Source organism: Balaenoptera acutorostrata, chromosome 14, assembly GCF_949987535.1.
Source record: "Balaenoptera acutorostrata chromosome 14, mBalAcu1.1, whole genome shotgun sequence".
NCBI classification, from domain to species: Eukaryota; Metazoa; Chordata; class Mammalia; order Artiodactyla; family Balaenopteridae; genus Balaenoptera; species Balaenoptera acutorostrata.
The window spans coordinates 173,255-189,368 of NC_080077.1; the positions used below are offsets into that span (position 1 = coordinate 173,255).

A 16,114-nucleotide genomic window follows, 5' to 3' on the forward strand; every position below is an offset into this window, starting at 1 on the left:
AAAACAAAACAAAACAAAAACAAAAACAAAAACAAACTGACAGACACAGAGAACAGATTGGTGGTTGCCAGAGGTGGGGTAGGAGGTGGGCCAAATGGGTCAAGGGGTTCAGAAGGTAAAAATTTCCAGTTACAAAATAAATAAGTCATGGGGAATGTTCCTGTAAAACACCAACCAAATGTAAAGAAGGCTGGCAAGTGTGCCACCCCTTTGGTCAGGTGGGCCATCCTCTGAGGTGTGACAGTCAGTACCTGCAAGTCTGCAAGCTCCATGGTGGTCTTTCCTTCGAGGCACAGGGCCTGTGCAATGAAGGCATGCAGATCCTCCAGACAGAGGGTGTCCACCTGCGTGGGAGAGAGAGCCAGCGTCAGCCCCAGGAAAACCAGCTCTGACCAAATACAGGCATGGGACACATGCATGTGCACACACACACGTACACACACACACGTACACACACACACACACACACACACACACACACACACACACACACTGGCAGCAGAAGAGACGTCAGTGGAGGTGAGCAGGGTCTTTTCTCCCACCACCCACAGTCCCTGGTGTGAAAATCTCCACGACACCCGGGGCCAAGCTGGACAGGGGAGCCTGTTACTCACTAGCAAGGCAGAACGCTCCAGAACGCCTGGGGAAAGCCTGAGCTATGACCAAGTCTAAGTCTTGGAGCAACACAGGTCATCAAGTGTTGACACAGATTTCCAGAACTGACATTTCAGGGGTTTGCAGACGGAGAGCACCCACAGCTGGCCTGAGCCAGAGTGGTCAGAGCTGGGATAAACACCCACCCTTGCCAGCCCCAGACGTCAACTGTGTCCTCAGATCCCAGTTTAAAGGAAACCAGGGTTCCCCAGGTATGAGTCCCCTCCCACCCTCTGTGGAATCAAAGAGTCTAACCGAAGTGTGAGTGAGAAGCAAGGAGAGACAGAGACATGGAGAAAGCGACGGACCATGGAAAGGAGGAGGGGATGGAGATCAAAGACGGCGCCAGGCCCGGCCATCGGCAACACCTCTGCACCCTCCTCACAGGGTCACGAGGCTCAGCCACCAAATGCCACACTGCTCCCGTCACTATCCATTTCCATGTTTACTCCAAAATAGTTGTTGCCTTTGTATAAATGACAGCTATAATTATTTCAGGGAAAAACCAAGAAATCTACAAATGTGCAGCACTCGTGACCAAGAAAAAAGATCCCAATCCACAGAAGCAAGACCAAGCAGAAAGTATTTCTTTTTAAACCCATAAACCCTCACCTCTCTCTGCTTAGACAGGTTTGTTGGCATACAGTTAGTTCTACCTCTTGCCATTAGCAACTTTTGCAGAAGGCTGATTTTAAAAGACACAACCTATGAGAAAGGAATAACTCTTTCATGTCATATTTTTTTCAGTTAACCTATCTCATACTCTGCCACCACCTTTGTAATTAACAAATCTATAACGTATCAGAGGAGGCAAGAGTCTTAGTAATACCAATTTTTGAGAATTTCGCATAACGGATTTCATTATTATAAAGTGTTTGCTCCAGTATAGGCTATAAAAAACATGTAAACTTCCTATGATGCAAACTTACACTTCCAGAAAAGCTCCTCAGATAAGCCTCTGATAAGAAGTGCTGCTCACTTGGAGGCACGAGTCCCAGTGAGCGGGGGAGAGGGTCTCGCTTCTCCACACGCTGGACCCTGAGCAGCTCGTGCTCGTCCCACGTGGTGCGTCAAGACGCCCAATTTAAGCCCAACTATACACACGCACAGTGGTTTGAAAAATTGCCTTTTCAGTCTTATTAATCCTGCGAGAACAGGTAACCCCGTGAATAATAACACAGTACAGTGCCTTTTGATCTGAGGGACAACGCTGATGTGTCGATTTGTTTTCTAGCTTTGAAAAGTTCCAATTTGAATGTGTCCTTGCAAGTCAAACCAACACTGAGTCCATCTCATGCTGACTTACACTAAAGAGATCTTCACTGAAAAGGTAGTTACTGGTAGAAAGACGGTAAAAGTAGAAGTTTTCCTCCTGATGCTTGTCTTGCTTCAGGTTTATATAAATATGTGAGATGTAAAGTGACTGTTCTGTGATTTGGGATTTTTTTCCTGCTGGGAGTGGACTTTCGTAACTAACGATCACTTGCACAGCTGACAAGAAAGCAGAGCTGTGTCGGGTGACTGTGAATGGGTTCAAGGACCTGTCTCTACTGCTGGAAAAAATAATGCGAAACGTAGTCCTAGGAGTGCTAACACATGGCATCACTATCCGTATGTTCACATGGAGTATTGAGAAGAAAACCACTGATCTTTCTGGAGGAGAAAACTCAGCTATCGGTCATCTACCACTTCCCAATTCCCTCTATGGGTCCACCTCAGCCACCTGTAGATTCATAAACAATGGACAGAAAATATTAACTGATAATACATGCATGTACATTTAGTAAAAATATAAAAAGAAATGTATTTTTACATTTAAATACTAAATAATCCTGCCATCATTTATTGATTTACACTTCGCTGAGTCTGGTGCAAATAAAGGAAAGTTCTACTCAAAACTAAAGTTGATACTGGTGCGTGTGAAACCAATAAAGAAGCAATAAACTCTCTAAGGGTGATTTAACTATATATACCACGTTTGTACAAAATGCAAAATACAGGACTAGCTATAAAATGGCAGAGGACTTTTAGAAAGGAAAAATCAGTATATGATTCCCCTGAAATGTAATTCTACCATAAGTTTCTTAAAGACAATCAATGATTCCTAAAGTGCATTCAGGTTTGAAAAACAGAAACATAATTTTCTATGCCAGACAAATGAAAACTTGATGGTTATGGCAAAGCAGACGCAGACCTATCACCTATAGAGACCAGAGGAGGGGACAGCTGCTGGGGATCAGGAAAGCTGGTGAGAAGGTCTGAATGGCTAAAGAAACAGACACTTGACGGCAAAGGACTTTTACAAACAGTTCAGCTGGGGAAGGGAAGGGGAGGTGGAAGGTATTTAAGCCCTTCTTTTGTTGAGGTGTCCCAACGTTATCATGCACGTGGAAACTAATAAAAGGCGAATGTCTTCAGTGGCCCTTGTAAGCTCCCTGCATAAACTAACGAACCGCACGAACGAGGACCTGGCGGCGCCTCCCCGCGCGTGGCTGTGGCCTTCTCCACCCCGCGCGTGGCCCAGCTCCGCGGGTGGGGGTAGCTGACAGTGCCAACCACCCTGGTGGGCTTTTCTCTGGGCACCTGTGCAGGACACTTCTCGCCTTCTACAGCATGCCTGGCCAGTAGCCTCAGGAAGAAGGTGTGACCCCGTTCGCAGGTTGAAAAGCGAACATTTGTTAGATGACTTAGGAAAGTTGAAGTACTCTCCCCAGAAGCACAGAGCTACCAAGGAAGAGCTGTGACTCTAGCCAGGTCAGCCGGACTGCAGCGCTGGATCTTCTCACCATTACATGAAACCCCACCAACAGGAACCACCACCCACATAGGGACACGGGAACAGTCCAGAGCCCAAAAAGCTCGGCAAGCGTGAGCAAAGTGCAACAGGGTTCCTGCACGGGTCAGACGCCTCAAGCCTCTATCACACTTAGGTGCAGGGCCCACCTCTAAGTCCGGCAGCAGACGGGGCTTCGCAAATGCACGCCCGCCAGAACCCTCACTGGAGTCCGAGCATTGCGAAGGACTGGCGTTTACGGCACAGACACTGGGCGGAGATGGTGCAGGGGACCAGCCCACGGCTACATCCCAGAGCACCACACCCCACGAAAGGCGACGGGTGACAGCAGCGGCTTCGACAGGAAAGGAGGTTACCTGCACAAAGAGGTAGGTCAGGAGGCAGCACAACGCTTGAAAGGGGCTCTCGACCACCTGCAGCTCTTCTCGCGAGAAGGAAAGGTCAAAACAGGCCAGGAGTGTGTCCAAGCGCTGGGCCTGTAGTCCTGCCTCTTGGCCCAGCCACAGGAGCTTCAAACTAGGCGTTCCCCCTAGTTAGAGGAAAGTCCATTTACCGTTATTCTTTGCACTAGCAGGTTATAACACGCGTCTGCAGAAATACAATAAAGGAATAAAGGGCACTAACCTCTTCCCTTCCTGGTATCCGTGGGCTTTAAAGTGTAAAGCAACTGGAAATAAACGTGAACAGAACTTCCTGGTTTTAACAAGCGGAAACCCTAAGAGGTCAGCATGTACGTATTTCACTGAAACCAGTCTTCTTTTTTCAAATGGCTACGTGGTGGGGGAAGCGGGCTTTCTCCTACCCGCGCTGCGCGCTGTGCGGTCTTAGGGCGTGAGGCACAGCACAGCTGCGATGGGGTGCTTGGCGGAAACACCACCGATCTGCTGTTAGTTTGCTGTTATTTCCCCAGACTGGTGGTTTTCAAACGTCAGTGTGCAAAAGAACCAGCTGCCAAAACTGTACAAAATACATTTCCTGGGGTCTGTATGCAGAAATTCTGCTTTGCTAGGTAAGGTACCTGGGAGTCTGCACTGAACAAACTAGAGACTGGGATAAGCAGGGCATCTGTGAGCCCCATGCTTTGGAAAGCACATCCCTAGAACTACTAAACACAAATTCCTAACATATTAAAATTCTACTAAATTTGTGTTTTATTCCTACATTTCATATATATGTTTAAATTATTAAAATCAAAGAAAAGAAAAACTTTTCACTCATCTACCCAAGTCACCATCAATGGCAGCACGAGTCTGGAGGAAGACACGGCAGCCCTGCTCCTTCTGCCCAGAGGGGCCAGGCCTGGGCTGGGCCAGGTCCTGCCAAGAGCAGCAGCTGTGACTCTCTGTAGGTCCCGTGGCTGTAAGGCATCCTCAAGTACAAGGACGGCTGGACCCAACCATCCCACAGCTTCACTAAGAAAACAAAACTCGCTAACCAAATGGTATCAGAATTAAGTGACTCAAAAAAGGAAGTTCTTCCCCTTTTCTGTTTATGCTTCTCACAATGTCATTCAATATTCTCAGGTGTGTATTTCCCACCATCAGAAGTGAAACAGCCCAGCAAAAGTCACTTGCATTTCTGATATGGCTGAAGTGTTCCCTCCTCCCCGAAATACTTTTTCATTATTTATTAAATCATCTTTTCCCTTGGAAGAAAGAAAATGAAGGTAATTGGCAAAAAAAAAAAAAACAAAAAAAAAAAACAGCACTCGTTTTTAAGATATATTATTCCAAGAGAATCACAGGGTCAGCTATTACTTCTTAGAAACACGCTTTTCTGGAAAACAATCATCTTGCAGGGGTCTGCAAGTAGCAGCCTGTGGGCAAAATCCAGCTCATTGTCTGTTTTTGTACAACCCATAAACTATTAATGACTTTCACATTTTTAAATAGCTGAAAATAGCAAAGTAAAAATATTTCACAATATGAGAAAATTGTATAACTCTGCCAGAAAAGATCAAGGGTAGCCCTTACACTTTACCCAGAGCTCCATGGGCAGCTGAGATGTTCCAAAGAACAATCCAGAGATCTAAGCAGGTGATCTGGTCTGTAGGTCACCAACTACAATACACTGCCTCTGAAACACATCAGCTTCAAAAACCAAATTATGTCACTTGGCAAAGGTTTTTGCGTGAATCCACGGACAGACAAGAAAGTCTCAAGGCTTTTCGGAGCAACCGAGCCCTGAAGGGCCGCGCAGAGGGACAAGGAAAGTGGTCATTTCTGTGAACGACAACTTGGAAGACTGTCTGAGATGCCTGGGAGGACCCACCCAGGGTGGAGGCTGCTGGATGCCTCACTAGTAACAAAGCAATGGTCCCGTGTGTGCTTTTACAGCTATAAATGCACGAGTGAATGAATACTCTCCTACACTCTAAGCCGTGGCATTTCTGTGTGCTTTCTATATGGAAATAATATAATCGTTGGGTTTTAGAGTTATCCTATGATTATTTTCCTTGCATATTCCTAGGGTAAGAAACCATAAAACTTTCTGGTTTGTGTGCACTCTGAGAACAAGAGAGGTGACACTTCCAGAAATTAACCTGCATACACTGTGTGTCTCAAATTTACTTGTGAAGGTTTTAATTCATAAGTCTGATTTAAATGAATATTTATTTAGCATTCTGTTTGAAAGAGCACCCCTGGCCAAAAAAAGACAAAATAAAAAACGCTGACTACTCACATGCAAACTGAATCTTTATTCTGGTTGGATAAACTTCATAGCCTATTTACAATAAGCAAAAAAATTCATTCAGATATAAATGGACTAGAATGGGTTGACATCTCAATATATTAAACTCTAAACTTCCATGGATGAGCTAATTTCATGTTTTCAAAATAACAGTGTTATACTGCTTCTACCTAATACATTCAAAATATAGTGAATTAGGTATAAAAAGCAGTCAGTGCAAAATTCAACCACTGGCTTGTGACTCATATGTGTATTTGTAACATTTAGTTGACAAAGCTTACAATTATCTTTACAAATGGAAGAAACACACGACTGAGGTTTTAAATCCATTTATTCTAATCCACAACATCAGGGAGGTGGCTTCAGAGGCTGGGGCCCTGACAGCACCTCCTCACGAGGAGCACATTCTCTCACCCATAGAGCAGGTTGGTGACCTCCAGTTACCACCCACAGAAACCGCCAAGATTTGACAACACTTTTTTCACCTGTATTAACAAGTGTCAAGATGGAAACCTTCAACAGTACATGTAAGAGGAGCTGAAACAAGAAAACTTCACTACAGTTGTTCAGCAAATGATGGAAGGAGTCAAATATAGCCCCTTCTTGTCATAAAATATACCACTCCACCTCATTTCATTTTATAAAATAGTCTTCTAAGATGATCTGCAAGATTCTAGTGAGTCAAACATCTTTATATAGCCAAGAAATACTAAGTTTACTCACTGATTCTTGAACAACACTTTAAAAAATCATTCTATTGGGTTGGCCAAAAAGTGCCCTCAGTTTTTAAGTAAAAATAAAAGACACATTGTTCATTTTCACCAAGAACTTTATTGAACAATGCATTCACCCTTTTGTTCCACTACCTTCTGCCACCTTTCAGGCAACTTCATAATTCCATCTTCCCAAAACTTTTTATCTTTTTGAGCAAAGAACTGTTCCAGGTGCCTTTTACAGTCTTCCAGGGAATGGAAATTTTTTCCATTAAGAGAATTTTGTAAAGACCAAAATAAATGGAAATCCAAAGGTGCAATGTCTGGTGAATACAGCGGATGAATCAGAACTTCCCAGCCAAGCTGTAACAGTTTTTGCCTGGTCATCAAAGAAACATGTGGTCTTGCATCATCCTGATGAAAGATTATGCATTTTCTGTTGACTAATTCTGGATGCTTTTCATCGAGTGCTGCTTTCAGTTGGTTTAATTGGGAGCAGCACTTGTTGGAATTAATCGTTTGGTTTTCCGGAAGAAGCTCATAATAGAGGACTCCCTCCCAATCCCACCATATACACAACATCACCTTCTTTGGATGAAGACTGGCCTTTGGTGTGGTTGGTGGTGGTTCATTTCCCTTGCCCCACGATCTCTCCCGTTCCACATTATTGTACAGTAACCACTTTTCATCACCTGTCACAATTTGTTTTTTGTTTTCATTACATTTCAGTAGAGAATTACATGCGGAAATACAGTCAAGAAGGTTTTATTTGCTTAACTTATGTGGAACCCAAACATCCGCATAACCAAGCTGGTGCAAATGATTTTCAACTCTTGAGTTGGATATTTTGAGTATGTCAGCTATCTCCTGCATGGAATAACGTTGATTGTTCTCAGTTAACGTCTCGATTTTATCGCTACCAACTTCAACTGGTCTACGCGAGCGTGGAGCATCATCCAGCGAGAAATCTCCAGCATGAAACTTCGCAGACCACTTTTGACATATTCGATCAGTCACAGCACCTTTTCCATACACTACACAAATCTTTTTTTGCATTTCGGTTACATTTTTACCTTTCTTGAAATAATAAAGCAAAATATGCCAAAAATGTTGCTTTTTTTCTTCCATCTTCAATGTTAAAATGGCTACACAAAAATTCACCAATTTTGGTTAAGTCTTTTATTAAATGCGCGTTGATATGACAGCTGTCACACACAATCTAACAGAATTGTTTTGAATGAAGTTAAAGACAACTAAGTGCTACTAGAGCCACCTTATGGAAAAAACGAACGAACTTTTGGCCACCCCAACAGACAGACAAACTACCAATTAGATACGTGCCATAAGCTTTCCTAGGTTTGTAAAATAAGGATATGCTTACTATGACTAAAAAATGGCTCTGTGAAGAAAAAAAAAATCATCTACACTTTGTCTAAAGAAGAATCTCCAGTTCTAGAGATAGAAAGCTATTTCAAATGCTTGCCTGTTATGCGGTCCAAGACTCACACCACAAAATGCAGAACATCCGTAAATGAGGTGTGTTCAGAATGAACAAACACACATGGACGCAAGGATCCTGTAAGGGTCGTCTGGGGAAAGGAAGCTAAATTTCAAGGTACACCCTTCTTGTGTTACCAGGAACATCATCTTTCATGACATATTGTAAGATAAGTGGAATGTAATATCTATACAATTATAAACATAATATAGCTAGTACATCTGGATGTGTGTAGATGCACACACACATAAAGATGGGGATGCGGATGGAATATATGCATGTAAATGAGCTCCCTGAATAAAATATACCAGTAGTGAAATTTATTTTTCTGCTCCCTGGCTGGTCATTTATAATTCTTTCCCTTTTTAATTCTTACCTAATTTTTAGGTAATCTTTATAATTTTTCTGCTCCCCTTCTGTCTCCTTTACACTTTGTTAAAAAACATCTGATTTATTTTTTATTTCCACCATTTAAGAAAGCAAGTGTTAAATCATGTGTGCTGTTAGAGGAAAAAGTCTTTTTTTCTACATTGGCCACTACATTGGGAGACTCACTGAAAATGTTAACATTCATGATATCAGCCTAACTGAACCATCTCAGGAGAACAAGAAGGATCAGACATGGTCTCCCAAAGCAACAGCTCTAGCAGTGCCGCTGGCCTTGCTGGAAAGGACGGCTTTAATCAGGCAGCAAGGACACTTTGCACCTGCGCACAAGGGGCCTGCCAAGGTGAGGCTCAAGCAGCAGGAGTCCACTGTTTTTAATCCCACATTGTCAGGGTGGTGGAAAATACCTGAGACAGGAATTGGATAGTCCATTTTCCAATTTAGTCTAAAACCACTTGCCATTTTTCCTCATGGATATAGAAAGTTATTTATATATAAAAATCTTGTCATCTTGTATCATTATTAACATAAGCATGAACAGAGTCATTCATCTAAATCACCTGCAACAAAAGTTCAAGACCCCATTTCCAGTTTCCTAGTGATGGCAGACGTGCCGTCCCCGGCTCCTTCTGGAAGCAGAGTCCCAACTGCAGTCTGGGTGTGCCACACGCACACACCTGTGGTTCACAAGACCCAGAAGCAGTCTCTCTGATAAATGAATGACTTCTAGAGCTTATTAAAACCTTATATGGAGTGGTCTCTAAAATTAACTCATAATCATGAATAACCAAATATTCTCCATAATTCAAATGAGGAAAAGAACTATCGTAATCACTTTCCACATTATTTTTGGAAAGATCCTATAAAATGAAAATTACACATATAACAGAACACTTCTGGGAAACGATTTTGGCTCTCCTTTCAAAATACTTCTTGCTGTAAAACCAAATGTCAATTCATCTTTATTTGTTTTTGTGATCAGCACCTTTTTAGGTTTGAGTATATCACTCACCAACTGAGAGAGTAAGGAAATATTCCTTCCACTTCTCTCCCTACACAATTCCACCTATAAGAAAAATGTTTTGCAGTGCTCAAATTCTTATTTGGTAAATTATAGGCTTGAGTGATGGAAAACAATAGTGACTTGAGAGAATTTAATACATACAAAAACGGAATATAAAAGTTTTAGAAAAGTATTTGTTCTCTGAAACAATAACGAGGGCCACTAAAATAAACCCTAAACCCCCTCTTCTTCAGCTGTCTGTATGTAAAACACTATCTCCTACAAACATGCTTCACCTTTTTCAGATACTAAGAACTCACAGGAAGGAAGGGTTTACTTCAACTAATTTTTAGGAGAACTTTGTTTTGTCCTCCCCTCCCATTACGTGTTTTAAGATACCTCCCTTGAAAAAACTTTTTTTCCAGTTAAAATAACTTTTCTTCGCCTCCCCTCCCCAGTTCCTCAAGCCCAGCTCCAGTGGTGGGAACAAGACGAGAACTGACTCAAGCAGAGTAGCAAGAGCCCAGCCTTGTTAGTTGGGTGGGTTTCACTGAGTGGCGGCCAGGTGTCAGGCCCTGGGGCCCGGCCCACGACGACCTTTCTTTCTCCCCTTGGCACGGACCCTGAGCAGCGGAGGGGAGCGAGACAGGACGATTTGGCAGGCGGGCCCCGGGGAAACCGGTATAATGCCCTTTCCTCAGTTGTTTTAGAACTTTATTAGATACACTGCTCTGGGACCCATGGTAGAAATGAGAATTAGTACGTGTACAGTTCTGGAAAAGTACGTTTCCACAGAGATCAGTGTTGGACTTGCATCACATGGTGAACAAATCAGTGATTTATTTCAATCAGGGCTGCCTGTACCTGGGACGTTGATCCGCAGAGGCCTGACGAGGTCCGGCTGCCTCAGTGGGTTCCCCGAGCACACAAACCACTCCTTGACAGTGGGGCAGGCGCTGGCGCCACCTGAGTAAAGACAGCGGCATCGGTGGACATGCGTGAGTGCCAGTTCATCACCAGGCTGACACTGCACCAGACCCGCGTCGGCCGGGACCAACTCCACGCTGCTGAGCACAGTGAGTTCTCACATCCAAGGTCACTGAGAGGCCTTGGGCTTCCAGCAGTGGGTCCCCTACCCTCTGATCTGACGGCCATCCGTTCATTCCAACAAGAACGACAACCTTGGGAGGGGGGATGGCAGGATCACCTGGGTAAGTGACTATCGGGGGCAGAGAGGTAGCCACGGAGATGACTCCTGCAGCATTCTGCCTTCCTTCCTTCCCACCCTCCACCATTCCAGAAAACATTTACAGAGAACTGGAGGAACAGGACAGTCCTTTCTGTTCTTAAATTCACTACTTTACGGAACTATCAAGACTACTGTTATGTCAGACAATTCAGAAAGCTGACAGAAGTAATCTAGAATTAAAGGCCTTTCTGCCTGTTGCTGGATTATTAATTGCTACAGAAGTTCAGCTGGCTTTCATTCTTCTACCGTCCTCAGCAGAGCGGAGGCGGCGGAAGCCTGCCCTACTCAGCGTTCCCTCTCAGCCTCTTGAAGCCATCAGCGCCTGGCTCCCTGCGGCCTCCAGACCCTGTCCGCCCCCAGGGCCCTCACCACAGCAGCCCTGGCCTGGGCCACAAGGGGAACTCCTGGACCCCCCCGACGCCAGCACCGCCCCGGTGAGAGCAGGCCCCTCTTCAGCCTCACCCCCTTTCAAGCCATTCTCCATGTCAATGGGGGCTTTGGGGGTTTTGCTTTTTTAAAACTGAAAATCTGACCAGGTTGGTCGCTCTTTCTAATTAAGATCCCCCAATAGCTGCCCAGGGACCAGAAGAAAGTGCGGACCCCGGAGCCCAGCAATTGCCCAGGGCCTCTGAGTTGCTTGGGGGTTGGTGACCAGTTCCCGGGCAGCTGACGCTGCTGGTCTGGGGACCCCGGAGAACCATGGCTCCGGCTCATGTGCCGTGCTCCACTCAGCTGCAGCCCCCCAGGTCCCCACGCTCACCTTGTCTTTCCTTACCTCTGCATTTGGTCCGCACTCTCTTCTCTGCCCCCCACCCCCCAGAGGCCCACTTCCCTTGACGGGCACGTGGTGAACTCCCCCTTTTCCTCACTCTCAGCTTAGGCGTCAGTCCCTCTACTGCGGGCCGGCGCCGCCCCCTACACCCCCCAGCACCCCATGCCTCCCTCCCTCCGTTCTCTGGCCAGAGTCCCGCATATGCCTGCATATTTCCCGCACTGCCCACCCTAACTGTGAGCTCCCCAGAGCAAGAACTGTGTCTTCTTCATATAAAACAAGGCCCAGAGCAAATATTCATTAACTGTTAAGTTTAATGAGCAAATTCATCTTAGTCTAAATTTCACACATACCAAAAAATTTTTAAAAAGAAAGAAAATTTGAGAAGTATTCTTAATGTTGTTAAAAACAAAACAATCCACTTTCTATATAACCCTCTTGGCCTAGGTTTTCACTACATTAAAAAATAGCCAACTGAGTGAATACTGTCCTACTCATGCCAAGAGACAAACCTTAGTAGGTTTAGTAACTCACACTCAACCGCTGCCATTAATGAACCTAGCCTGCCAACTGACTCCTTGGGAATCACTAAAACATTCACAAAGCCACACTTCACACCACGTGGAAGTGACCATCTTTCATCTAAAACTGTTCACAGCACAGAGGTTCAGAGTTGACATCTCAAAGTTTTAATTCTAAATAACACACAAAGAAAGTAAAGATAGGTTTCACGATGGGCACTGGTATCCTTTATTTAAAAACACCTGATAGGGGCTTCCCTGGTGGCGCAGTGGTTAAGAATCCGCCTGCCAATGCTAGGGGACACGGGTTCGAGCCCTGGCCCAGGAAGATCCCAAATGCAGCAGAGCAACTAAGCCCGTGCACCACAACTACTGAGCCTGCGCTCTAGAGCCCATGAGCCACAACTACTGAAGCCCGCGCGCCTAGAGCCCGTGCTCCGCAACAAGAGAAGCCACCGCAATGAGAAGCCCGCGCACCGTAATGAAGAGCAGCCCCCCGCTGGCCGCAACTAGAGAAAGCCCACGCGCAGCAACAAAGACCCAGTGCAGCCAAAAATAAATAAATAAATGAATAAAAATTAAAGAAATAAAATAAAATAAAAACACCTGATAGACCTTCTGTTATTTCCTTTCTTGTTAAGACCCAGGGAAGTCATCTTTTGGACAAATATTCCAAGAGAAATGCCACACAGTATCAGTCGTTCAGCTGCAATCCAGGAGCAAACAGGTGCCCATCGAGACGAGTCCAATAGGAGCTGTGAACTCACCTCTGCATCAGGCCCGGCAGAGAAAACAGGCCCAAGGCCAGCACCAACACCAAGATCTCTCTTCCCTCAAAATTTAGACCACCACTGATGCCCAATCCCCTCTTTCCTCATTATTTTGACCAGCACTGACACCAAATTCCGTCTTTTCTCCATAATTTAGACCATTGAGGGTTAAGTGAATATTTACAAAGTATTTCTTAATTAACAAAAGAAGGGAAGCTTTTGCTTTTACAATAAAATGATTAACTGACATCTGATGAGTTTAACTGACTAGGTCTCAGAACAACAAACTATGTTGCTTAAAATGCAGTACTTACAGCTATCTACTTACAGAGCCTTGAATAGGAAACTCTTAATTTTCAAATAAAGTTAACTAGCCAGAGCATAAAAGTTCAATCAGAACTGCTGATCTGAATTTTCATTCCCTAAACAACATTTTATAAATTGTGGGGAAGGATACAGGAAAAGAGGGATAAAAACAAGCATCTTCTCTGAAGTGGAGGGCAGGTGTCTGCAGGTTCTTCTGCGTCCTGCCCTCACCTGGTGAGCTGCCCGGTGACAGAGACCCTCAATACGCCTTCGTTTCCTCCTTCTGCCAGAAGAGGGTAAAAAGGCAGCGCAGAGCAGCTAGAAAATGCTATCAACATGGCAGAGTAAGTCTGTAGTCCGGATAAGGTCTCTGTCCAGACCTAAACATTCATTTGGAAGCATTTTCACTGTTAGTTCAGACTATGCCTACCACAGACACAGTTACAGCCCACTCCTTCTAAAAGCCACAGCCAGATGCAAAGTGTTACCTGAAATCTTCTTAAAATAAAAATAAATGCATTTTGCTTGAAAATCCTATAGTTTAGCACATTCTCTGGGGTACCACATAATTTCAGAGGTTTTAATCTGGTATGCACTTTGAAACAACAGCAGGAATGTTTGCAATAATTTGGTTTGTCTGAATTAAAATAATCTTCTTAAATGCCTACACATCAAGAAAAAGAGAAGACGACAATCCGGAATGGTCAACATGGCGGCAGCTGTAAGATGCCTCGGGAGAGCATCATAGTCTTCTCTTTGAGCTTCTTATCAGGAAAGCTCAGTGTAAAGACCAGCATTCCCTATTTGGGATAGTTGTTGCTTAAAAGATAGGGGTGACAAGAGATCACAACAGACCCTGATAACTACTAAGTGAGCAAACCAAAAAGTACATCTTTACTGAAAAGAGATTAATGGCACTATCTTCATGTATGACAGAAATAACATTATGTTAGACAAACTAAAGGAACCAAAAGGAGAATCAAAGGGGACACAGGTTTGAGCCCTGGTCTGGGAAGATCCCACATGCCGCGGAGCAACTAGGCCCGTGAGCCACAACTACTGAGCCTGCCCGCCTGGAGCCTGTGCTCCGCAACGGGAGGGGCCGCAACAGTGACAGGCCCGCGCACCACGATGAAGAGTGGTCCCCGCTCGCCGCAACAGGAGAAAGCCCTCACACAGAAACGAAGACCCAACACAGCCATAAATAAATAAATAAATAAATTTAAAATCCAACTCAAAAAAAAAAAAAAAAGAAAAAAGAAAAAGAGAAGAGGAAATTGAGTTTGGTAATTCCTAAAAGAAACGGTTGATTTTCTCACTTGAACTTTCAATTTGCTAGGCTCTGAGTTCAAAAGAGCAAAGTAAAAACTCAAGTAAAATTTCTTTACTAGTTTTACTCTCTATTCACGCTATAACATTTTATATGGAAAACAGAAAAATAGCATAATCAAACTTGTTCTTCTGCTATTCCCAAAGGACAGACACATTATACTGCTTTATAAAAGCTTCTAGTATAACTAAGACATTTTCCCCCGTGAGCAAAACTGTGGCACTGTCTACACGTCCAACCACTCTCCCATTAAAAACTCTTGATTATGCCAACACACAGACTCTCAACAGTGCCCACTCCTCTCACACAACCTGGAGGGTCTGTGAGCACTGGGAGGGGAAGAGAGAATGAGCAGAAGCAATGTCAACTCTAACCGCTCAAATGCTGGGATTTTCAAGTTTGGTAACAATCCTCCAGGCTTTAAAAAGTATATATGTGTCCTTAGGATCCTGTAATATTTTTTATATTGCTGGTTTAATCTATAATTATGTGTGGCTTTAGTCCTTAAAAAAATAGAAAAACTCTCCATTCTTTTTTGTATACATTTGAAAAAAAAAGTCACCTTTTAGGTCAACCTCTAGGACTTGGATGAGCTGATGGCCTATAGGCGCTCTGTAAAGGTGCCACACGGATGACATGACTCCCTAACCGCCCATCACAAGACCATCATCCTCCTGCAACTCCCATGGATTCCTACAATGTCTGCTAAGTGAAAACGAGGAGAGAATGACAAGGAAAAAGGACAGTTAACCTTAATTGTTAAAGACTGCCATAGGCGTGGGCTCTTCTCCAGAGCTGCAAACCAGTGAGACAAGAGGAGGAGAGCAGAACAGAATCTGCCTTCTTGCATCTTTCTGCGTTCCTTCTATTTCCTAAAATATATCAAGTTTTACGGTGATTTGACCTAATTTTATCATTAGGGAGACTACAAAACGGAGACAGAGTTAAAATCCGTGGTAAGAATGGGTATGAAGGGCTTCCCTGGTGGCGCGGTGGTTAAGAATCTGCTTGCCAATGCAGGCAACACGGGTTCGAGCCCTGGTCTGGGAAGATCCCATATGCCGCGGAGCAACTAAGCCCGTGAGCCACAACTACTGAGCCTGCACGTCTGGAGCCTGTGCTCCGCAACAAGAGAGGCCGCGATAGTGAGAGGCCCGCGCACCGCGATGAAGAGTGGCCCCCGCTTGCCACAACCAGAGAAAGCCCTCACACAGAAACGAAGACCCAACACAGCCAAAAATAAATAAATAAATAAATTAAAAAAAAAAAAAAAAAAAAAAAAAGAATGGGTATGAAGCCAAGGATGGGCTGAGGTCTGAGCTGATTTCAGGGTTTCTCCCTACTTTTGGCCATGATGCCATTGAGCTGTCTAAATACCATATATTCAACTATATAAAATACGTGTAGGAGTGGCAGCGACCAACCC

The 16,114-nt window shown here is 44.3% G+C and overlaps 1 protein-coding gene across 5 annotated transcripts in view; it reads right to left on the minus strand.

Moving 5' to 3' along the window:
- FAM120B (family with sequence similarity 120 member B) overlaps positions 1-16,114 on the minus strand; it is an 88,595-nt gene that overhangs the window by 48,077 nt on the left and 24,404 nt on the right. For 4 of the 5 annotated variants that reach the window (XM_057527900.1, XM_057527897.1, XM_007186034.3 and 1 more), the window contains exons 4-6: positions 10,605-10,706; positions 3,805-3,977; positions 252-344 (exon numbers count right to left, since the gene is read on the minus strand). In XM_057527900.1, the coding sequence (XP_057383883.1) occupies positions 252-344; positions 3,805-3,977; positions 10,605-10,706 (368 nt within the window). The remainder of the gene's footprint in view (positions 1-251; positions 345-3,804; positions 3,978-10,604; positions 10,707-16,114) is intronic. The other variant, XM_057527901.1, reaches the window with a different exon arrangement.